This window comes from Phodopus roborovskii, unplaced genomic scaffold (assembly GCF_943737965.1).
Source record: "Phodopus roborovskii unplaced genomic scaffold, PHOROB, whole genome shotgun sequence".
Classification (NCBI taxonomy): domain Eukaryota; kingdom Metazoa; phylum Chordata; class Mammalia; order Rodentia; family Cricetidae; genus Phodopus; species Phodopus roborovskii.
In genome coordinates this window covers 919219-943123 of record NW_026126540.1, presented here as the reverse complement: position 1 = coordinate 943123, position 23905 = coordinate 919219, and the positions used below count along the sequence as shown (strand labels likewise).

At 40.1% G+C, this 23905-nt stretch overlaps 1 protein-coding gene across 3 annotated transcripts in view; it reads right to left on the bottom strand.

The window, feature by feature from the left end:
• Kcnab1 (potassium voltage-gated channel subfamily A regulatory beta subunit 1) overlaps positions 1 to 23905 on the bottom strand; it is a 387027-nt gene that overhangs the window by 12032 nt on the left and 351090 nt on the right. For all 3 annotated transcript variants that reach the window (XM_051198954.1, XM_051198956.1, XM_051198957.1), the window contains exons 9-11: positions 2389 to 2474; positions 1572 to 1692; positions 464 to 558 (exon numbers count right to left, since the gene is read on the bottom strand). In XM_051198954.1, the coding sequence (XP_051054911.1) occupies positions 464 to 558; positions 1572 to 1692; positions 2389 to 2474 (302 nt within the window). The remainder of the gene's footprint in view (positions 1 to 463; positions 559 to 1571; positions 1693 to 2388; positions 2475 to 23905) is intronic.

Sequence of the window (23905 nt, the reverse complement as noted above, 5' to 3'; positions counted from 1 at the left end):
GAAATGTCAGTCAACCTCAAGCCATACCCAGCTACAGTTGTTTGCTTCAAATGGATTTAGCCCTTATGGGTTAAGTTTTGTTTTCTCAAGAAAAGGAAAACTAAATCCTCTTACATAGAAAAGGGATTTAAAATTTTGTCACTTCCAGACAAGGAATGAAATTCCCCCTTTAATATAAGAATAAGTAAAAATGAGGGGATTTGAGTCTGCAAGTCAAGCAGGTCATTGCACACTTTTCTTTCCATCCTCAGAGAAGAATTCTCTGTGCAGGCAGATTATGAAGGATTGACTGATCCATCGCCAGCAGCAGAGACCTGGGCAGGGCTAAGAGGGCCAGAGTCCATGGCTGCCCAAGGCCACAGTGTGCTTAAGCTGGCAAGCCCTGGGCCACTGTTCTGCTCCTAATCCATCTTCTGCCCTTCTACTCTCCCCGGGACTCTTTTCTAGAAGTTGAGAAAAATACCTTCAGTGAAGCTCTAGAACTTTCTGGCACCCCATTTCCATATTTTCCTGAAATAATTCCACAGGCAAGCGGAGACCATGTCATTGCACCAACCCCTATGGGGGAAAAACAACAAAAACACACAATCACAGAAAATTGCTTTTGCCAAGTGGGACCAAAAGTGAGGGTGTGTTTAAACAGCTCCGTCAGTTCTGGAGGAAAGCTGGCCAGATATATGAGTTCACACCAGCATCCGTCTTTCCATTACAACTTAGGACTTACATATTGTGCCTCCTTCTTTTATAAACCAATTACACATGTACTATCTGTTCCTGGGAGTGAGCCATAAGTGAACCCGAAAATATGACATATTCATGACCTGTTCATGGCCACAATTCATCTACTGAGAGATAAGAGCTTCGACTTGCAAAGAGAGTGAGTGCTTCACTTATCCACCAGTGCCTGATAGTACCTGGCACTTAGCAGGGGCACAGCTGCCTCCCAGCAAGTGCCTGGTGTGTGACAGAAACAGCATCAGCTATTGTATTGGTTTTAATCCAGCATTTGACAATCATTTTTAGAAAAAAAGTCATCTCTGGAAACTGCTTTGGCATATAAGCCAAAATATGGGGCTTGTTAATGTTTCTAATATCTAAAATTCCTCGTGTTTGTATTGTGTCTATGTCCCCGCCCCAGGCACTGCTTCCACACAATCAAATTGCCCTGACTTGTTGATTGTTGTTGGATTCCTTCTGTCTTACCAGAGGCTCATGGCTATCTATATGCTTTTGAACTCAGTCTACTCACAGATAAATGCATGTTTATGCTGGAGCAAGCACCTGTGCAAGTCAAGTTTATCCACTGGCTCTTCTTTGTGTGCACCTTTTCTGAACCCCTGCTGAGTGTGTATGTGACAGTCAATTTACAAGTCTATGATTGTCATCACAGTACCTTGTAGACTAACTGTGAACCCACCTGATTCTACCACAATCTCTGAGATGCATAGTTCTTGTCATTTCTCTATCACATTAATTAGGGACATTTGGGAAAGCATTTTCCTAACACCCCCCCCCCCCAATCACTAATTCTTATATTGTGAGGAATGATCAGATGTGATTTTGAAGATTACCTATTTTATGGTAGAGCTCTGGCAGCTGGACCTCCACCTTCTCTCTCTGGAAAAGATGGTACTCAGCTTGCTCACAGACCGGTGGGATCATGTTGAACTGTCGTGCAACAGAATAGGCTTCCTAGGGACAGAAGAGATTGTAACTGAGTTTATGCCAATGAGCACTGGAGCTCCATTCGATTCATTCCCATGGGGATGTTCATTTCAGTGGAGTAAATAAGGAGCAAGGAAATAAGCCAAACATGTGCAAAGTTATGGTCATAATTTTCACCATGAAAGGTACCAAATGTGGGAAATCCTTATTCTTTGGGAGGGTCAGACTGAGTAAAGCCTGTGACAAATTAGTCAAAGCTTGAATTATGGACTATTGTAAAGAAGTTTGAATATGGTTAGGTTCTTAAAGAACTAAAACCAGACTAAACACTCAGATAAATAAGTGGCGTGGTATAAGCAGAATAGTTACCAATAAGCTTATTGTAAGAAAGCTAGAATACTCTATTTCCATATCTCATTAGCCTGGAAATTCTCTGCCCATTTGCCATCAAAGAACATGCTAAAACATGATTCGTATTAGAGCTCTGGATCCTTGTGTTTGTTCTAAGCTGTTGGGCTCCAGCCCCAACAGCTATCTACCTAACAATGGAACGGATCTTAGAATTCCAATTCTCACAATGGTATTGTGAGAAAGGTCTGCAGAAGATATTGCAACTTAAACAGGGTATCTAAAAAATAATGCTATGATGCTCAGCAGTTATTAAATAATATATAGTTATAATAGCTCAGCTATATACTCAGCTATAACTAGAAGTTAGCTCACCATGATCTCCATTGCGCTCCATCTCGAGGTGCCCCAGTACATTGCCATGCCTTGGTTGATGACGTGTGTCATGGCTCGAACAATTTCTATGGAAGCCCAAACAGTATTCCATGAACATATACTTTACAGAGTAATGTATTTTCACCTACTCTTTCCAGAAGTTAGAAGGATGATGTAATTATTTGATTAACATAATTACTCTTAACACTGGTAACAACATACATTCACCATCAATGGTATGGAGGCTTGGCAGTACTTTCAGGTAAACAGACACTTTACTTTCAGTTTGCACCAATATTAAACAGTTTTAAAAATGTAATGAACACCACAGGTTTTTTTCCTTTCTTTTGCTTGATGGTTCTTGTTCTGATACATGCACTGAGTATCTTGTTCACAAAGTGAGAAGGGAGGGAACACATTTGTTTTGTCTGTAGAATGTAGGGTCATAGAGGATGAACGGCCTGTCTCTTCCGTATGGTGGATTTGCAGAGCTGTTCCTTATCCTCAATAGCCATTTAACAGAGATGACTCAATAACTGTGTCTAACAGGAAGATAAACATATAAAACGCTGAACAAACAGCTGAAGCCACTGGGACGCAAAGCCCACTTTGACACACCCTGTCCTTGACTTCTTTGAACTGAACTTTCTTCTAAGACACCCATGTAATTGATTTCACCAGGGACTGCTGGTGGGCCCACCCAGTTTACACTTTAGCCTCTTTCAGCTTAACATCACATTTTCTGACCATGAAGATTAATCCTCTCCCCATGGGGTGGAGCTAAGCTAATCCTCTTGGCACCAGTCAGATGAGCTACAGGACTCTAAGGCACTGAAGAGCCTCAAGATCAAGCGGGCTAAATCCTCAGACAGCATTAGATTTCTTTTGCTTCCATGAAGCATATTAACTATAGTCCTAGGATGCCAGATCCTTGCACATATTTAAAGGGTCAAGGTCTTGGACTTCTTTATGTCTCAATAATACGTAGATTAAATGGCCTTCAAAACAGAGTCCTTGCTCAACATAGAATTGGGGTAGAGACATTCTTTTCTCTCTTTTTTCCCCCTGCCCCCTTCCATCTTTTTTCTCTCTTCTTTCTTGTCCTTTGAGACAGAGTGTCACTATAAAGCCTTGACTGGCCTGGGATTCACCTACATAGTACAGGCTGCCCTTGAATTTATAGCAGTGCTCTAGTCTCTGCCTCCTGGGTGCAGTGATTACAGATGTATGCCACTATACTCCACTCTGGGTAGATGAAGTCTTATTTGTGTTTAAGTTGATGGGGCAGGATTTGAATTGAGAGAGCCAAGGATAGGTAGGGTCTTAGCATCTTCATTGTTTGGCTTACATGTGCTATTTTAAGACTCCCTTGGTTTGTTTTGAAGATGGGAATGCTTTTATTCACTATTGTCTAACAGAATTCAGTTTACTAGCTAAACACTTTTTCTTGTCAGTATCTTATCTCACAACACCTAACAGTGTTTCTTTATCCCTTGCTAAACAAGTGTGATAAATTGTAAGAAACTTTTTCACCCTCCTTAAAAGAGCACACAAATACCCTCAGTTGATCCTTTATTGTGCAGGATTGTTTTGGCTATCCTGGGTTTTTTGTTTTTCCAAATAAAGTAAAGAATTGTGTTGGAATTTTGATGGGGGATTGCATTGAATCTGTAGATTACTTTTAGTGTGACTGTCCTTTTGACTACGTTGATCCTATCTATCCAAGAGCATGGAGGATCTTTCCATTTTCTGATATCTTCTTTAATTTCTTTCTTTCTTTCTTTTTATTTTTTTAAAGACGTGAAGTTCTTGTCATACAGGTCTTTCACTTGTTTGGTTAGAGTTACCCCATGATATTTTATGTTATTTGTGGCTATTGTAAAGGGTGATGTTTCTCTGATTTCCTTCTCAGCCCATTTGTCATCTGTATATATGATGAGTACTACTGATTTTTTTTTTTTTTTTTACTCAGGTCTAACAAATGGGGAACTTGCTTAAGACCAAACTAGATTCCCTTAATATAGGTGACAATGGTGTGACCGGAACAATATATGAGGCCACTGGCAGTGGGTCCAAGATCTAACACTAACACACAAACTGACTTAGTGGAGCCCATTTGATATGGAGAGATACCTTTCCCAGCCTAGACATAGGGGTGTGTGGGGTGGAGAGATGCCTTGGTCCTACCTCAGTGAGATGATGGGACAGACTTAGTAGATTTCCTAGGGGAGGCCTTACCCTCTCCAAGGAGCAGATGGGAGGTTGAGGAGAGAGAGGGGGGAGTGGGAGGAGACGAGGGAGAGGAACTGGGATTGGAATGTAAAACATAAATTAATAAAAATAAATTTTAAAAAGAGCACAGAAATGGAGATCATAAAGGTTCCTGGAAGCTGAAGCCACTTGTTTGCCTCTTTGCCGTAGATTAGCCGCCTCCATCATTGCGACAAGTCTCTTCCTGTTCATATCCTGTTTCTTCCAGAGCTGGGAGCCCCTCCAGTCAGCATGTTCATTAGCACCTGTTGTTCTGGGAGCTGGCCATGCTGAAGTGTGCCAGACATGTTGGTAACACTGAAGAGGTTCACAGAGAGCAGGCAGAAATGGAAGACTCCCCCATCTGTTCTCTACAGACAAGGTGAAGAAGACAGAGCAGCCAGGTGGGAAGGCTGTTGGAAGTTACTGAATTCTTGACCAGAGCAGTTAAGGTGGAGGGGACTTTGTGATTCTTCGAAGACTCATTCATGTACTTATTGAACACATTTACTGTGAAAGCCTGGTATTTGTCACACACTGTGCTGAGTTCCAGGCTCATCGGTTAATAAAATGAAATTCGTAGACTTGGGAAGTTTAGGCTTGGATAGCAAAGGTGGAGAAATAAAGGAGTGATTATAAATGCTAAGTGTTATAGAAAAGCATAAGGAGGTTCAGATAGGAAGTGACAGGGAAGATCTAATGAGTTAGGGCTAAGAATGTCTCACTTGGGAATTATGTTGAAGCATTAAAATGAGGAAATCGTGTGAAGCATGGGAGAAACACATTCAAGGATGATGAAACAGCATGTGTAGGGCCCTGCAAGCAAGACGGACCTTGGTAAATTGAAACAAAGCTAGGTAGCAGAAACCCAGCAAGGAAACAGGAATTTGAGATCAAGTTGGCAGAGGGCAAACCAAACTGTAAGTTGGTAAAGTTGTTAAGTCACTGCCATTTTTTGGGCAAGGGGATGAGAGAGATGTCCTGTAATCAGAGTATGTATCTCAGAATGCATCTGCCTCTGCTGTGGAGAGCCAGTGAAAGAGTAAACCCTGGAGCATGGGCCTCTGGGAAGATTTTGCCATGCTGCAAGGGTGACTTGGGGGAGGATTTTGATAATTAAGACAGAGTGAGTGTGGCACACAGTGGGCAGGAAGGAATCAAGGCCTTCTCCTAGATACCTGACTAATTATAGAGAGGAGGGCAATGGGAGAAAACCAGGGGCTCTTCCTCGGATGTGAGAAACATGAGGATGCTGTGGGTGATACTGTAGGGGATGTTGAATTGATGAGGCCAAAGACCCAAGATAATGAATGGCCCCTGATGGACACTGGTGTGTTAAGGAGTACAGCTTACTGACTGTGCTGTCATAATATGGAAGTCTGAAGAGAAAGGGGAGAGGTTTTCATTGCCAGCATGAGGTCACATAGAGGATCCTGTGCAGTCAGCTGGGAGGGACATCTTAGAGCCAAGAACATCTTAGAGCCAAGAACAGAGGGTGCTTCAAGAATGAGGACCGTGGGGTGGGGCATGGAACAACCACGTCAGAGGCTGCAGACAGTGTCTGCTAGATTCACATACACACACACACACACACACACACACACACACACACACACACACACAGAGTGACTGCAGATCACGAGAGCCATTTTAGTGTCACTGTGAGGGCCCAAGGCCAGGCAGGAGTGATGGAAGAATGGAGGGCAGGCAGGTTTGGAGACAACCTATACAAATCCAACAGGCTGCCAAATGAATGAAGCAGAGAGAACGTTAATTCAGCAGATGCTCAGGGAAAGTTTTTTTTAAAGATGGAGAGTTGAGAGAATATGAGGGACTTACTGATGAGACCCATTGTGGGACTGGTAAGGGCGAGAGGGAAGAGATAAAGTATGCTGGGTGGGGGACACCTACCAAGAACAGGGATCAGCTGGGTTTGCAGAATTCAGTGGGAGATGGGGGTCTTGTTTGATGATGTCTTTTCAATGGACTGTGATACAGTAAAAGGGGTGGGTGTGAGAGGCGAGGCAGAGATGCACAGGCCTTTAGCTGCTGGCCGCACCTTCTCTCTGTTGTGTGTGGCTCTGAAGAGAAGGCAGGGAGGAATGGGGGAAGGAGGTAGGGAGTTCTTGTCTGTGGAGGAGGCAGACTTTGTAGGAGGATTGAATATGTAGCACCTTAAAGTTAAAATAAATTCCTATAGCATCTATCTATCTGTCTATCATTTATCTACCTATCATCTCTCTCTTTCTCCCCCTCTCTCACACTATCAATCTAGAAAAACCTCCTGAATTTATCTTGCCAACAGGAAACTCCTTATTGGTGGCTCAGGTGCTTTTTTTCATGGTGTTCACTTGTAAAGACACTAGAGGGCAGCATTGTTGAAAGAAAAATTCTGACATTAATACTGTTTTGCTTGTGAGTTATGGAAATTCATTTTATTCATTTTTAGCACGATAGAGAAATTTAAGTGTAAGATTCTAAAATAAAAATGGTTACATTATTTATGTATTTATTGTGTGTGTGTGTGGGGGGGCATTTCTGAGTCATGACAGATCAGAAGTGGGTTCTCTTCTAACACGTGAGTCTCAGGGATGGAATTTGCAGTAAGCACCGTACCTACTGAGCCATTTTAGAGCCATGAAAATGCACTGAAAGGGTTGCAATACCCAAAGCATTGATTCTGAGTGGGGAAAGGACACTAGAATGGGTATTTAGTGTGCAGCGTTCATGGGGCTCTGAGAAAGACCACTGGCAAACTTGATGACTGCTCCCCGGGGCTGATTCTGGCTCTCTCTGTCCAGGTGTTTTCAGCAGCCTCGGCCACTGCCTGCAGTCTAGGAACAACCTCACCTCCCACCTGCACCCCTAAGGCTGAGCTTTAAAACTGGGCATGTGAAGACTCTACTGAGGGTCTGCTGTGTTAGTCCAGATGAGGCCCTGGCATGAATATTTTAAAAAACTGGCTTGGTTGGCTCTTGAACCTCTTTACTTACTTGTACTTACTAGTACAGCTCCTAGGACAGCAGCTGCAGCAGCATCCAGAAACTTACTACAAATACACAGCCCTAGTCCAATGGACCGCAAATCTGACACCTTGAATTCTGAGGATACTCACTGTATCCTTCCCAAGCCACGTCAATGACAAAGTCCTCCCCATCCAATAAAATGCTTCTTTAACCTTTACCTTAGTTATTTGCCCTAGTCCTTATGCGAGAAGACACTAAGACTAACACACACGCCCACCCATATAGGGAGACATGAACCAGATCACCGGAGAGTCTGATAAAAGTACCTGGTTCCAAATCTTAGTTTCTGTTATTGAGACTTTGTGCTCCTCCCCTCCCACTTTCTTCTCCCATTTCACTTTCTCTCCCTTCTGTATCTGAGTAAAGTCTCTCTATGCAGTGCAGCCTGGTCTAGAACTTGCTAGGTAGCCCAGGCTTCCTTCAAATCTGCAATCCTCCTGCTTCACACACACACACACACACACACACACACACACACACACACACACACACACTCAAAAGTTTGAGATAATTGGTCACAAGACTTGATCAGATCTTCCCAACCTTACTTTCTTAGGTTGAAATTTTATTCTTTAATCTGACACTTTCTGCCTGGGGTTCCCAGGTTACATGGAGCTGGCCTTAATAAATTCTGCAGGTCAGTTTTGCTCTCTAGGTATCTTATTTCCACCTGTAAAGTAAGATGCTATTGATCCCTTGGAATTTGTTTAGCACTGGTGCAGATCGTGCATGCAGATGCTTATGACTCTGAAGCACCAACACAAACTGCACAGCCAGTGAGTAGAATGTCGCCTCGGTTCCTTCTCAAAGAGACCTAGCTCTCACATTTAATACATTCTTTCAGTAATGTGATTCATCTGTGTTTAAAATATGCATTTTGTGCCAACAGAATTGATACAAATATTTTGAGTGAAAAGTTTTGGATGTTAAATATTTTAATTTTGAAATCAGACAGCACACAAAGCATGATAGCTAACAAACCCGCCTCCAAGGCCTTCTATTAAATAAGGGATGGCCCCCAACACCATGGAAGTTGTGACCAGGCACTAAGATTGTATGAACAATGAAGCATGAGCATTAAGGACATAAATGGATAGAAATTAATATTTAGATCAAATACAGTTACTCAAGTGAATCAAGCCAGAAGTCTGCACGGCAGTGTACTGCAGTTTCCTTTGACTGTAGACAAGGAAAAGGACTGGGAGTCCATTGTGTTTGGATATGACTAAAAGCTGGGATATTATGCTTCAAATTACTGAGAGAAAGCTCCAATATATTTAGTATGTATTTTTCTATATTTCCAAAGCTTTACATAAATGTGTATTAAGTTTTTGTAAAGGAAAAATAAAAAGAAAAGAAAACTTATTATCCAGGAAAGGCTTCCAACACTAATATGTCACATGTCACTAATGCTGCTTTTTAGAACTAGAAAGTGATTGAATATGGCCTGTGATATGGCTGATTCTGTGTGGGTTCAGAGGCTTTTCTTTACGCGAGGCAAGGGGTCTATTTTTTTTTTTTTTTGAATTTTTCAACTTTCCCAAGACCTACACCTGTACACATATACATTATAGGGCAGGATCTGTTTTTGTTCTGAGTTTAGCTCTAAAGTCTAAAGACCTAGAAAGGAGACCAAGAGGGCAATGGTTGATGAGGAGGGACAAAGCAGGGAAGGGCAGGAGTCATCAAAGAGGATGGAAATCCAATTTGTTTTCTTCCACTCTTGACTTGGTCAAAGGACCTTTCTTTGTGCTAGATGTGTAAATTCAACTTTTTGTAAAGTAGTAAGAATAATTTTGCATTCCAAAAGATTCCAGCATGTGTTAGTCCTTTGAGACAGTGATGTTGGAATGAGGGGCTTTCCTTTATTTTTTTTGTGAGTTGGGGGCTTTCCTTTTAGTCCCACTATTAGTGTAGTAGAAGTAGACATGAATAGTCACTGGATATATTTGTTATATTGACCAACCTAGAAAAAATACTTTTTTTTTCTAAAATCAATTGTTTTGGGGAGAGGGACTTTGTAGCCTAATTTTTTTTCCCTTTTCTCTTCTGCTTGAAATTACCACAAGTCATTTTATTAAAATCTTAACATATACATAGTTGTGTTGATATAAATAAGATTTAATTTTAAGGAAAGATGCAAGACCTAAGGAGATGCTGACCCTAACATACATGCAAGGACTTACGTTTCACCAGAGAATTTGTTATGAACACAGACACAAAATAAAAGTCTAGACCAGATACAATTTCCACTTCAAACCAGTTATTTTATTTCTGTCTTTAGTTGTTTTCTTTTTAAACTCCAGAAGCCATTGCTGGTGGTTTCTTTGACGTTTTTGAGGCTTCTCCTTGGATTTGTTTGAGGTTATCCTTTTCTGGACTGTGGAGATACCTCTGCCTCTTAGCTCAGAGCCTAGAGCTGAAGACCATCTTTTCTCATTGGGATGGAACATGCTCAGAAGTAGAGGGAGGTGTGTTTAGCATACCTATTGTGTAAGAGCTGTTGATTGTCTGTCCTAGGATCTGGCTCCATTGTACAGGACACCCACTAGGATTCAGAAGACACTGGTAACCTTAGACTCACATCTAGAGCTTGCTGGATCTCAGTTTCTTTGGTGCAGAAGAACATATTGATAGTAATTAAGCAGTGTGTAATCTTTGTAATGAATGTTTAAGTCAGTAATATTTTACCCTCATTTTATGGATGCAGAAGCAGGGATGTGGGAAAACAAAATCACTAGGGCAGGGTTCCAATATGCAGCTTGACATTCTGGAGCCTTATATCTTTAGGGACAGTGAGCTCTCCATCCAGTGGTCCTCAGATTCTGCTCTGACAATCTGCAATTTTTTTTTGAACTGTAATACTTTGAAGTGAGTCCTAGCTGTTGTCTGAATGTGATTCTGAATTTCATTCTGATTCTGAAATGTGAATCAGGTATTGAAGTGTTCATTTTCAGCCTTACTCTTAAAATATTTTACATTTATGGGTGTTGCCTGTATGTATGCCTGTGTGCCACATGCCCTGTGCTGGAGGAAGCTGGAAGAAGGCATTGGATGCTTTGACATTGCAGTTACAGATGGTTATGAGCTACCATGTGGGTGCTGAGAATCAAATTCAGGTCCACTGGAAGAGCAGCCAGTGCTCTTAATCACTGAGTCATCTCTCCAGCCCCACTTCAGCCTTTTAACTCAAGTCCTAAAGTTTTGAGAAAAAAAAGTAGTTGCTATTTAGTATTGCTGAGTATATTATTCTAGAGGACAGAGGATACTAAGATAAGAAAGCTGAGCCCATCCACACCTTGAAAAAGAATAGGCTGGAGAGACAATTCACTGGAATTTTGATCTGTGGTTCAGGTTAAACATTCCTTATTCTAAATGCTTGAGAAAAGAAGTGCTTCAGATCTGAGAATGTTTTGTATTTCTGAATATTTGAATATATATATATATATATATATATATATATATGTATAAATAAATAATTGACATGGGGCACAAGTTTAATGCAAAATCCACTTATGGCTCATATAATTTCACATACAAAGGTTAAGGTCATTGTATACTCTCTTCCTCTATGTATTTATATTATTTACTTTTATAATATTATATAGCTCTGTATTAGTATTTATTATATTTAATAAACCAACAAATATATTATTTAACATATTACATATTATCTAACAAATATAAAGAAATATAATGAGTATTTATTATACTTTATAAATACTATTGATATTTATATATAATATATACATATATAGTATTTTAAAGTAATATTTATTTATTAGTTATTTTCAAGACTGGGTTTTTTTTTATGCAGCCCTAGCTGTCCTGAAACATCCTCTGTAGACCAGGCTGGCCCCAAACTCAGAGGTCAGCCTGCCTCTGCCTCATGAGTTTTGGGATTAAAGGCATGTGCCACCATGCCTGGCTTATTTTATACAATATTTGGAGTACTTGTGTTTTTACTGTGACCTATCCCAGATTAGGTGTGGAATTTTCCATTCATGGTGTCATGTCATGTCAGTGCTGAAATAAGTTTTGATTTGAAACATTTCTGATTTTAAATGTTTGGATTTAGGATTCTTTTTACTTTTGTCTTTAGAGACAGGGTTTCTCAGTATAGTTCTGGCTGTTGTGTAACTCTCTCTGTAGAGCAGGCTGACCTTGAACTCACAGAGATCTTCTTGCCTCTGCCTCCTGTGCTGAGAAGTGCTGGGAAGGGTGTTAACTTACCCCTCAGTAGCCTATCTGTCCCCTGTATTCATCTTTAGTTCAAACTGACTAAAGTCCTAACACCTAAGAATCCCATTTGGGAACCTTGGAGTAAGAAAAGCTCCCTGGAGAAAGAGGTTGCCTTTGCTGTGGCTTCTCTGCACAAACACAGGCTATCTGGTGAGCCCTACTCCTTCCCTCTGGAGAGGGAGGCTCTGTGTAGCTGGTGAAGCTGTGTGTTTTGTTTGTTTGTTTGTTTTTTGAGATGAGGTTTCTCTGTACTGCTGTGGAGCCTGTCCTGGAACTAGCTCTGTAGACCGGGCTGGCCTAGAAATTACAGAGATTCACCTGCCTCTGCCTCTCAAGTGCTGAGATCAAAGACGTGTGCCACCACCACTGGGCTGAAGCTGTGTGTTTTTAATATTATTTTTCCTTTATCAGCCATTTACTCTTTAGTCATAGCAAGTGAGTGGCTTCCCATTTTACTTGTAGAGAATGCTTAAGGCAAAGGCATAGTTCATTTGCTTTCTTTCTTTTTAAAAAAGTTTTTTTTTTTTTTAATTGCATGTGAGTGTCTTGTCTGCCTATATGTGTATACAGTACATAAATGCTTGGTACACTGGAGACCAGAAAGGAGCATCAGGTCAGTTGGAACTGGAGTTGTAGATTATTGTGCCATATCTCCAGTCCCAGGACATAGCTTTCTTATCTTTCAACTCTCTTCTTGACAAATTATTTTCCTGTAATACTTTTATTATCACATCTGGCCCTTCCAATTTCTCATCTAGACTCATTGTTGTCTGCTGATACCCTTCAAGTTGTAATTATATAGAATATGGATAAAAATTTCACTCTTCCCATCAACACAAGCTTAAATAGAAGCTGAAATTTCCTAATAAGAACTGGTGATTTTAAGTTATTAGATTCTAATTCCCACATTTACTTAATACTGAGTGGTGGTATCTAAGGACACATGTCCTATCCCAATAAAAAGGGAGATAGTATCCTTGATAAATATAGAGCTCAAAGCAATTATTTAATATGTCAAATTCTTTAGGATCAATAAACAATGGAACAAATAAAATTTGTTGGGAGCAAGGCATGAATAAATAAAATTAAACAAGAAGCTTAAGTGAAATTAAACTCCTGTATTGTGAATTTTTCCTAGGTAAGTGGCATATCTGTGAAACCATAATTCACTAATCTCTATATATTGCTAGGATTTTCTTTGACAATGCAGTTGAAGTCGACCTGTAATAAAATAACTTTCATAATTTGAACGTGGCTGTACTGGTTAGGTTTTGTGTTAACCTGAGACAAGCTAGGGTCATCTGGGAAGAGAGAAGTTCAGTTGAGAAAATACCTCCATCTGACTGGTCTGTAGACAAATCTGTGTGGCATTTTCTGATTAATGATTGACGTGGGAGGATCCAGTCCTCTGAGGATGATGCCATCCCTGGGCAAATGGTCCTGAGTAGTTGTATGAGAAAGAAAGATGAGAAAGCAAATAAGAAGTGTTCCTCCATGGTCTCAGTCCAGTTTCTGCTTCCAGGTTTCTGCCCTGAGTTCCTGCCATGGACTGTGATTTCATTTGTCCCCAAATTACTTTTGGTCATGATGTTCATCAGAGCAATAGAAAGCAAACCAGGACAGCAGGCCTTCCCTTGAACTGGGGTATCCCCCTGACATAAAGGAAAATATTAAAACCTGAGAAGAGATTCTTTTTCTTCTACTAAAATTTTAAAGTTTTACATTTGTCATGTTTCTGATCTATAAGTTATTTTAGTGTATAGATGGTACAAAATAAGGACCTAGTTTCACTTATTTCTTCTTACCACAGAAAATAGCCGTATTCCCTGACTATTTATTAGGATTTGATTTTTTTTTTTTGGCCAACTTGAGGCAACTTGAGTCTTTTGGGAAAAGGGAACTTCAGCTGAGAAAATGCCTCCATCAGATTGGCTTGTGGGGTAATCTTGATTAATGATTGATGTGGGGAGATCCAACCCATGTTGTTACTGAGTGGTGTGATGGATGTCTAATCATTTGACATTGTGATACTAAGTTATCATCTACAAATGTGTCATATCTCTCCTAATATATATGCAGCCTCTGGACACCAGGTTGACTAGCCCTGATCCTTATCCAATTTTTTCTCATTTATCTTCTAGGCCACATGACATCAGAGAAACAGGAAAGGAGCTGACTTTATTGCTTGTCTACTATGTGTTAGTCTATGCTGGGGGTTTTTCCAGTATTATTGCATTTATGCTTTTAGTGTAGTTCTGTAAGATAGTGCTTCAAGTCATTTCTTCAGAATTAAAATATTTCCCCCAAGAGAGCCGAGGGAAATCCAGGAGACTCTAGCAGCTAAGCAAACTTGCAAAGCATAGGAAGTTCATGAAACTTGTATGACTTAGGAAGCCCCAGTAGTTATAATACTGGTGAGATCCTATTGTAAGGTTATGTAAGTAGCAAGTGGTTGCTGGGGGAGACTCATCAGCAGAGTTGCTTACAAGTTGAGAAGAGAATTCCAGGGATGTAGCTTTCATGAGTTCTCACTTAGGATGGGATGTACTTTTTTTTTGTGGTGCAGCTGCTTTTGAATCACTGATGTTTCTATGAGTAAACCACTACCCATGTTCCTGTTACTAATCAATAAACTCATTGGTTCACCAAACTAGACTTGAGTGAAGTAATTTCTTTGTTCTGCCATCAAAGCCTTATCTGGGTGAATAGATACCTCTTTACATTTCCCCAGGGACAGGGACACAGCAGACGGTATAGCCACAATCTCATTTTGTGTTCGAAGAAATTAAGGCACAGAAAGATGAAGGATCATTTATGCTAGTTTTGAATTTTCCTTTTAACCTCCATGCCCAAAGAAATGAAGCAGCCCATCTTTCCCCTTTCACTCACATTTGTATTTCATACCCATTCTTTTGATTATATTCTTTGAGATATGTAGAGTGGCAACAATATCTGAATTGATTGAAGAAACAAGCCTTTGGGCATGTCAAAAGGAAACACATTGAGCAAAATAATTGCTAAAGAATCATTTCCCAAACATCCGTTGAGCTGCTAAAAAATAAATTCAGCCAGCCCCATCAGTCCTACATGGCACCTACTGTATCTATGCCCATTCCCAATGGAACAGTGATTTTTATAATTGGGAACACCTGTCATTTCATTACAGCTAACTGACTCAGGCTTTCATTTCCAGTGTTTTAAGTTATATGAATGTCATCCTCATTGGTCAGACAGGTGGATGCAAAATCTTGATACACAGCTTCTTATTCTATTATCCTGTCTGGAGCCTTATATTCTGCAACTGTCTGTATATCTGCTTCTGGGGACAGGCACTGCTGTCTTGTGGTTGAAAGAATAAAGTAAACAACATGGCAGAGATTGATCAAGGCAGAAAAAATATTGACCCTGATGAAATTTTCTACTGGCAAATTCAGTTTAATGATCCAAAGGAAGCAGTCTTAATTGCCCTTTTAATAGTCTGAGCTAGCTGCCTCTTTGCTCCTGTCTTGGGAGATGTCTGCAAGTGAAGCTATCTTAATCTTAATGACATTAAAACCATCTCCTCTAACATCCCAGGCAGCTCCTGGCAGCCCTTGATCCATTTAGTTTTCTTGTGCCCATCTACATCTGTAGGCATCTGGTAGCCAAGAGGTGACTTTAAACTTGATGTAGCAGAGTGAAATAATGGTCTTAGCCTTTTATGAGCTAAACTACCTGGTAGAGAGGAGTGAGTGACTGTGTAATGCCTTTACCAATGCACCCACAGCTGTATTTGTTAGAACACAAGGCGACTGGACAACTGGCACTGAAGAAGCTGTTATGAGATTGGTCTGTTGCTATGGTTTATGTGTGAAGTGAACAAAAGGTTCATGTGGCAATGGCTTTGATCCTTGACGCAGATGGAGGTGGGGCTCTTGGAGAGTGATCTGGTTATGAGGGCTTTGCCTCTATTTATGGGTTAATTCGATTATGGATTCTGATATTGAATAGGTGGACTGTGGAAGGTGAGGCTGGTTGGGGGAAGCAGCTCACCATTCTTTGAGGGGTAAAGAGCTTGGTTCTAGCCCTTTCTATTAAGTCCATCAACTCTTCCTGGGACCTACAAGGTAAACACCTTTCTTCTTCTATGTGTTTTAGACATGATGGGCTAAGAGCTCTGCAACCATGAACCCAAACCAGTCTTTTCTCCTTAGCAATTGTTTCAGGTATTCTGTGATGAAAATGATGCCTGGTCTTGGTGGGTCTGTCCTGCAGCGCCCTGTGCTTTATTTCTTGTCCCTATTCCACTGCTCTATATAACATCTGCTTGCACTTAGCCTTTCTTTGGGGCTTTCCTTCCTATTTGTGCGGTTCTTCTCCAGCCTTCACTCAAAGATGTCAGTTCCCCTCATTTTATCTCTTAGGATCCTCTACTAAGGAGGGATTTAGTGAGGGTTTTAAATGATAAGTCAGAGTTTCCTCTACATAATCCATGAAAATGGCCACAAACACGGGCTATATTAGAAGCTTTGGCTTTATGACAAAAGTGTATGCAAGCTTTCTATTGCATACCATAATAAAGATTTAAAATGATATTAGTTTCCTTCATAAATCCTTGAGTAAGACTGATACAGGGGGTTGGGGTGGTGTCTCATGTTCATTCTGGCTTGTTCAACTCCCCTGCTCTCGCACTCACTTGTGATGCACACAAACACTTCCTTGCACTTTAGGGAAATGCACACCTACTCTTGAAGCAGAGGGCCTCAGGAATGTGTTGGTGTCAGAGAAGGTGTGATATATTGTCTCTGAAAGGAAACAGTTCTAATTAGGCAAGGAACTAGTTTGACTGAGTCTTTTATGTCCTGAATGTTTGCATAATTTCATTCCAGATTTATGAAGCCACTTTGTGGATGTTAAGGAACCTCTATCACCTAGGGTGTTAAAAATAATAGCTCACACTTACATAGTACTTATGATGTTCCTAGCAATGTTCTAAACACTTTGCATATATTAAAGAATTGATTCCTTAGGATAATTTTAGGAAAAGGAGATTATTGTTGTTTTATACATGAGAGAACTGGGGCATAAGGAAAATGAGTAAATTATTAAAAAGAAGCAGGGGGAAGATGTTTTGGGGCTCCTGGAGAAAGTGTGAGAGGGGAGTTTGGAGTACATGAAACTGTCAGAGAATAAATGAAAGACACTGTATTTAAACAGAAAAAACAAAACAAAACAAACAAACAAACAAACAAACAAAAAAACCAAAACCCAAAACAAAACAAAAAAGCAAACCAAAGCCAAGCACTTTTCACTGAGACAATAGTAGATCAGCCAGTCCCTCCCCAGTCAAGATTCTGGGTATATGATTTAAGCTTCTTGAAGAAGAGAGAGCTATTAGGACACCATGCTTGCATGGTGTTGTCTAGGGAGGTGGTTTCCTAGGTTCAGTTGCCCAAGGATTCAGAAACTACTGAGGCAATGGTCCAAGGGAGACTGACTAATGCCAGGCTGTTTGCAGATCTGGATGTTGTGCATGGGGTGTTGATTTTGCAAGGACTTAGAACAGTTATGCTGTCACGCATCCTTAGGTAACCTGGGGGGAGAGCCTGTGAGGCCAGCAGAAGAGCTGGGTTCCTTTCAGGGAGACCCTGAGAGGGTAATGCATGAAGCTGTGAGAGTGAAACCTAAGTTGCATTGGAAAGCCCCGGAGTGGAGATGTAAGGAATGTGGATTAGCTGTAGAGGAAAGCTGTAGGCAGTGAATAGAGATAGCCTAAAATGGAGAGCATGTAGACTATGAATGCCAGGCCCTAGGAACAGGGCTTCCCAAGCCTATTGGAGCTCACACCACACTACCAACATGTGTCCTAGGTGCTGGGCACACATGTACAGGAGCTATCATTTTCCCTCCTGGGGTTTGGTTTTGGTTTTGTCCAATCTTTTTTTGTTATCCTCTTGTTTTTCCTTTTTTGAATAGAAATGCTTAACATTGTTTGTTGGAATAGTAATGTTAATAATCAATCAGTTATTAATGCTGTTAGTAATAATAATGCCCTTTTGATTTTCAGATGCTCCTAGTTAAGAGATTACCTTGAGTCTCAGTGAAGACTAACTCAGAATGTTGAACATTGTTAATCTAAGACTCTGAAGATGAGAGAAACAGACTACATTATGAGATGGCTGTTAGCCATTCGGAGGCAGCGTGGAATGTTGCGGTTTGAATATGAAATGTTTCCCACAGCCCATGGGCTCATTTTCATGAGCATATTTTCTGGTGGTTTTTGAGAAACTGTGTTTGAGAGACAGAAAGTCACCCTGGCTTTATTTCCCCACTGGTGGAGGGCAAGTTGATAGTCAGGTCCTAGTGTGCAGAGTTTGAGTGATCTGACCAGCAGTGTTGCTGTGGAGGATTGCCTAGGCAGTCCCCTTGGTCATCCAGTCATGCACAGTAAACCTCGAGGGTTTTAGGTTGCTTTTCTTGATATTTTCCAGACATTTTTCAGTAATGTTCTTCGTGTGGTTCTGCATTGTACTGGGTCTTCAAGCTGAGAGTCTCGATACTCAGATCCAGAAATGTTTGTGACAAATTCAGAATTGTATTTTTTCCCATCTAGATACCCTTGATTTCAAAAGATACTGGATCTCTTAGACAGGGTGTTAATAATCTTATGTTTTTGCTTTTCTTTTGTATGCTTCCCCCTGCCCCTGCATTTTCTGGAACATTTCAACTTAAATATCTAATGTCTTTATTGACAAAAAAGTAGCTATTATATTTTTTTAACTTTTTCTAAATCTTTGGTATTCCTGTCATTCTTTTATCTTTTTTATGTTCCACTGTTAAAATATTTTTCAAATTTCACTAGGTACATTAATTATTATTTTTCTGAAAATTTCTATCTCCACATTACTGTTTTTTCCTTCTGTTTTCTTTGCACTCTTTTTTAAAAAAATGTGATTTCTTTAAAAAAAAAGATGTGTGTGTGTGTGTGTGTGTGTGTGTGTGTGTGTGTGTGTAGATGTGTATGTGAAGGTGTCCATGCAGGCCAGAAAGGGGTGCTGGATGTACCATGTGGGTGCTGTGTCTGAACTCTGGTCGTGGGTAAGTGCAACAATATTCTTAGTTGCTGAACCATCTCTCTAGCTCCAGGTGTAGACTGTCCTGAGTGCCAAGTAAGCCTAGGTTTTCATTATTATTTAAGAATAAAAGGTTTGAAATTATGCTCAAACAGTGCTTTTCAACTGGTATAATTCACTGTGCCAATACTTTAGGGGCTTCCAATTTATTTTGTTAGAATATTTTTTTATAATAATGTTTATATCTGTTAGAATTTTCCCTTGGATAATTACTTTTCTCCCAAGAAAAATTCTAGTTTTTACATGAGGATAGTATGTATGATTTGACTGTTTCTGATTTGGATGTAAGTGATAGGAGTAATAAGTAAATTTCCAGTTAGAGGACCTGCTACTTCATTCATCGGAGAGGAAATGCAGGGCCTTGACAGTAAACTCGGTGTCAAGAAATTTTAATAGGTCTGTATCCTTTTAATCTTTCACTTCTCTACTCTGTGACATCTTCTGAAGAATTTGGTGCCCTTAGTACCTCAAGCATTATATCATGCATGTCATCTAGGTTCTCTTTTGTAGGCGCTCCAACTACCACCCAACTATCCAACCAACCTGCCATCCAGACAGCCAACTAGCTAATCAACCTACCAACCAACCAGCAAACCAACAATCAATCAACCAACAAGCAATCAAAGCAGGTAACCAAGCAGACAACCAACCAGCCAACCCAAAATTAGTCAACCAACCAATCAACAAACCAACCAGCCAACCAAAAACCAACTAATCAACCAACCAACTGAACTCATTCCTTTTCTACTTTAATATATATTGCTCCAGGTTTTCAGATGTCTGTTATTTTCAAATAAACCTTCTATTTCTGCTCATTGTCTTCTGTTTACTGGAAGATCTTTAATTTTTAGGATGATGAGTAGACATTCATTTTAGTATTGTAAGTCCAGAAGTTTTCTCACTCCTTTTACAAATAAGAAAACCATAAGTAAAGATAAGTTGGCTCTTATTTAATCTCCCACTTTTACTTGCCTTATGAGTTAATGATCTCCATACTGCTAATTTTGGTGGCCAACTCTATGTTCGTTTCACCTGACCTTTAAGTAGTCTTTGATGCACTGATCTCTATTTCTTGAGCAGGTTTCTTTACCTCCTCCTTAGGTTACCACATTCTTCTCATCTTCCTCCAAACTAAAGAATGTTGGGGATCTTTAGAGATTAGTCTTAGTTCTTTCTCTCTATAATCCTTTTCTATTTATTTTACTCTGTATATGATTTTATTAATTCTTACGATTTTTAAATACCACTCATATACAAATAATCCCCAAATCTACATCTTTCCATGTCAGTCCTAGCTCCTGAGTTTCAGATTCAGTGTCCAACTCTTTCTTTATAATCTCTATTTAGCTATGTAATGGACATCTCAAACTCATCTCAATCTCCATACCTGTTTGGAGCAGTGGTTCTCAACCTGTGGGTCGGGACCTTTTTGGTAAACCTCTATCTCTAAAAATATTTACATTATAATCCATAACCATCGCTAAATTGCAGTATGAATAGCAATGAAAGTAATTTTATTTTTTTTTTGGGGTCACCACAGCATGATTGTATTACAGGGTCTCAGCATTAGGAAGGTTGAGAACTTCCTTAAGTTTACATTTAAACATTAGAACCCCTCTATTTTTCCAGTGATTCAAGCCTAAAACTTGGGGTCATCCATTGTTTTACTCTTCCTGTCATATCTATAAATAACCCACCTTACTTCAATATGGTCCAAGGTCAAACCACCTTTGCACTTCACTGGACCATGCCCTCATCTGCTCATTGTCATCTCACCTAGATTGTGGTGGCAGTTTCCTAAGATTATTCCCTGCTGGTACATTTGCACCAACAGTCTATTCACATTCAGGCTGAGGGATCCTTTTGAAATACAACCCAACACATACCACTTCTTGATTGAAAATTCAGATGGCCCAAGGTACCTGTTCCATCATCTTTCTCATCTTCTGCACATTCATCCTTATTCTGCCACAGCCTCACTGGTGTCCTCAAACACAACAGCTCTCATCTCAGGGCCTTTGCATTGTTCCTCAGGAAGAAACAATCTTTTTATCCCTGTCCTAGTCAGTCATATGACCCCTTCAAGTCTCCCCATAGTCAATGGCAGCTTTATGAGCATTTCTGTCCTCATGATCTGCTTGCTTTCTCTCTTCCCTAGCATTTTTCATCTTCTAATTGTCTACTTATTAAACTTATTTACTGTCACACTGTTCCTTTCTTTCCTCTTCTCCTAGATTAAATTCATACCACAGAGGTGTGGCTCTCTTCTTTGTAGAATAGCCTATGCATGCTGTGGTATGTAACTGACATGCAATAAATAGTAGTTGAGTATGAATAAGTGAGAGAACCAGCTTTGGACATGGGTGCTGTATTCTCCCATGTTCTTATTTGGGCTACCCTGATTTTCATATGATGACATTTAATATGTGTCCTGTTGGTGTTTTGAGTAAAGACCTTGACAGTTTGATCTTTCTCAGGAAGGAAGGAAGGAAATGGGAGGGAGAAGCAGAATAGCATACTTTTTTTTTTCTTAACACTTTTTTTGGTTTTAATATTTCCAATTTCCCTTCTGTTTTGTTCTATATGAATTCTTGTCATATGGTGTTTTCTTTGTCTCCTTCTATAAAAACACTCATTTCTAGTTGGCAATTGCGTTTGTTCTGACAATGTTTTCAGTTTCAAAGCCAAGGATGTATGTAATATGTTCCATTTTTCCCAATAAATGATGATGTTGGTGACACTTTCTTTCCTTTCCTACTTCTCTGCACAAATCCTCCCATCTGCTGGCCCTTAAAACTCACAAACCTGGTTTTCTTGTGTAATGTATGACATATAGTTGGATTAAAAGTTAAGTTCAAAAGTAATTTTGTTTAGTTTTCATTATTTTTGTATGATTGGGTCACTTGAAGCCAGTTAGCCTTACAGATTTCCTTCCTGAAATTAAAACTTAGAATGGAGATACACTAGTCAGGATGGGTGTGCTGCAGATTGTAGAGCTTGAGGTTCTGTGGCATATGTTTTCCAGGCCTTGGACAGTGACAGTTACTTACTAAAGCAGAAGTGACAAGGTTAGCTATCTTAAGATTTCTAGGGAGAGTTTGTGGGAATGTCCACCTGTAAAGTATAAACACTGCAAAGGAGGCAAAATACCCAGCTCTGTAATTTGTAGAGGTTTGAATCTTAAGATACAATGCACGTTTCTATACTTTATGGGATATAATAGTATTTTTTTTAAATGAAGTAATCATTTCTTCTAGAAGTAATGGGAGGTCATTTTTTTGCATGTGGAATTTAAATCACATAGTTTTAAAATTAGCTATTAATACATACAAAATAAAGTGGAGTAAACATGACTGGTACTGTAATCATTTTGTCTAATTTTTGCATTGCCTTTTGGTCCTTTATTTCCTTGGCTTCAATGAAATCCCACTTTTACCATTGCTTTCTGCCCATCCTTGGGCATTTTGAAGATAATTTAAAGCACTAAACATATCCCTTGTAAGTTTAATTAACACTTAAAGTTAGAATTCTCCTCCTTCTCCCCACTTGGAGCCTGTATAGTCTAGAAGAAGGCAAGAGTAGCTTGGGGTATGGTGGGTTTCTTCTCTGTTTCTCTACTCTCTATACCCCTCACCGTCATGGCCCCAATTCTAGACACCCTCTAATCAGCCTAGATAATCTCAGAGGAGCACCTTTCACCTGAGCACTTGTGCCAGCTGTGTCATGAAGGCAGATGGTCAGCCCAACACTCCACTTCTAGATTTTCCAGGCAAAAGTTAGGTCCCTGGTCACTATGCTCCTCAGCCATAAAAGTTGTATTGAAAATCCAAAGGCCCTGAAACTTCCCACCTCAACCAGAGTTGTGGTGAAAGGCAGCCCTCCCTCCTCTCTGCTGGGGTGATTGGAGCTCACAGCATAGGTTTCTTCAGATTTACCCTTCTCAACTGGATGTCTTCTCTTCCCTGCTCTCTCAAGCTTTTTATCCTTAGAGTGATCTCCAGATTCATGGAACTGAGTGGATGGGGGTATAGGGAAAGCATTTCAGTCAGAAATGGAATCAGGATATCACCCTCACTCAGCTCCACTACAACAACTGGTGCAGGCAGTAAGGCTGTGGGGTGTCAGCTTGTCATGTGATTTCAGAGTCACACTGAGGCTGAGGCTACTTACTAAAAGTCAGAGAAATGGAGCCACAGTGGAGAATGCCTATCAGGCTCCACCCTGCCAGGGTCACTAACTAATGGTAGCGGGGTACAGTAACTGTTCTTGACCCATGAAAAGAGGCACTGAGGAATACCTGTGAAGTACCAAAATGCTTAATCTAATCATGAGAACCATTAGGTAGCCTGAGATTGGGAGACATTCTCCAAAGCAACTTCCAGGGTGTTTTGTTTGGTTCAAGTCACTAAAGACAAAATGGGGTACAGACATCATTTTAGATGAAGAGGTTAAATAGTTCTAACAAGACATCCTACACAACACTGTAGGAATATTTATTTTCTTCCTCTCCTTGTTAAGGCTGGGATTGAAACCAGGGTCTCATGCATGCTGCCATGCACTCTACACTCAACTGTATTCCTCCATCTCACTCACCATGGGATCATGAGTCAAATTGTGGTTCTACTTTCTTCTCAAGAAAAAACAAAACAATACAAACAAAAACTCATACAAACAAATCCATAAAGGAAACTGAGGGAAATAGGAACATGCCTCAAGTGTTAGATTATGTGAGCATATTAAAATATACTTCCTTACACATGATGCTTGTGTCACTGTCATAGAAGAACTGGTTTGTAATGAAGAGATACCTGAGAAAGTATTCATGGGTAAAACGTTCACAGTGAGCAAGAGCAGGCAAAACCCATAGCAATTTGATATATATAGGAG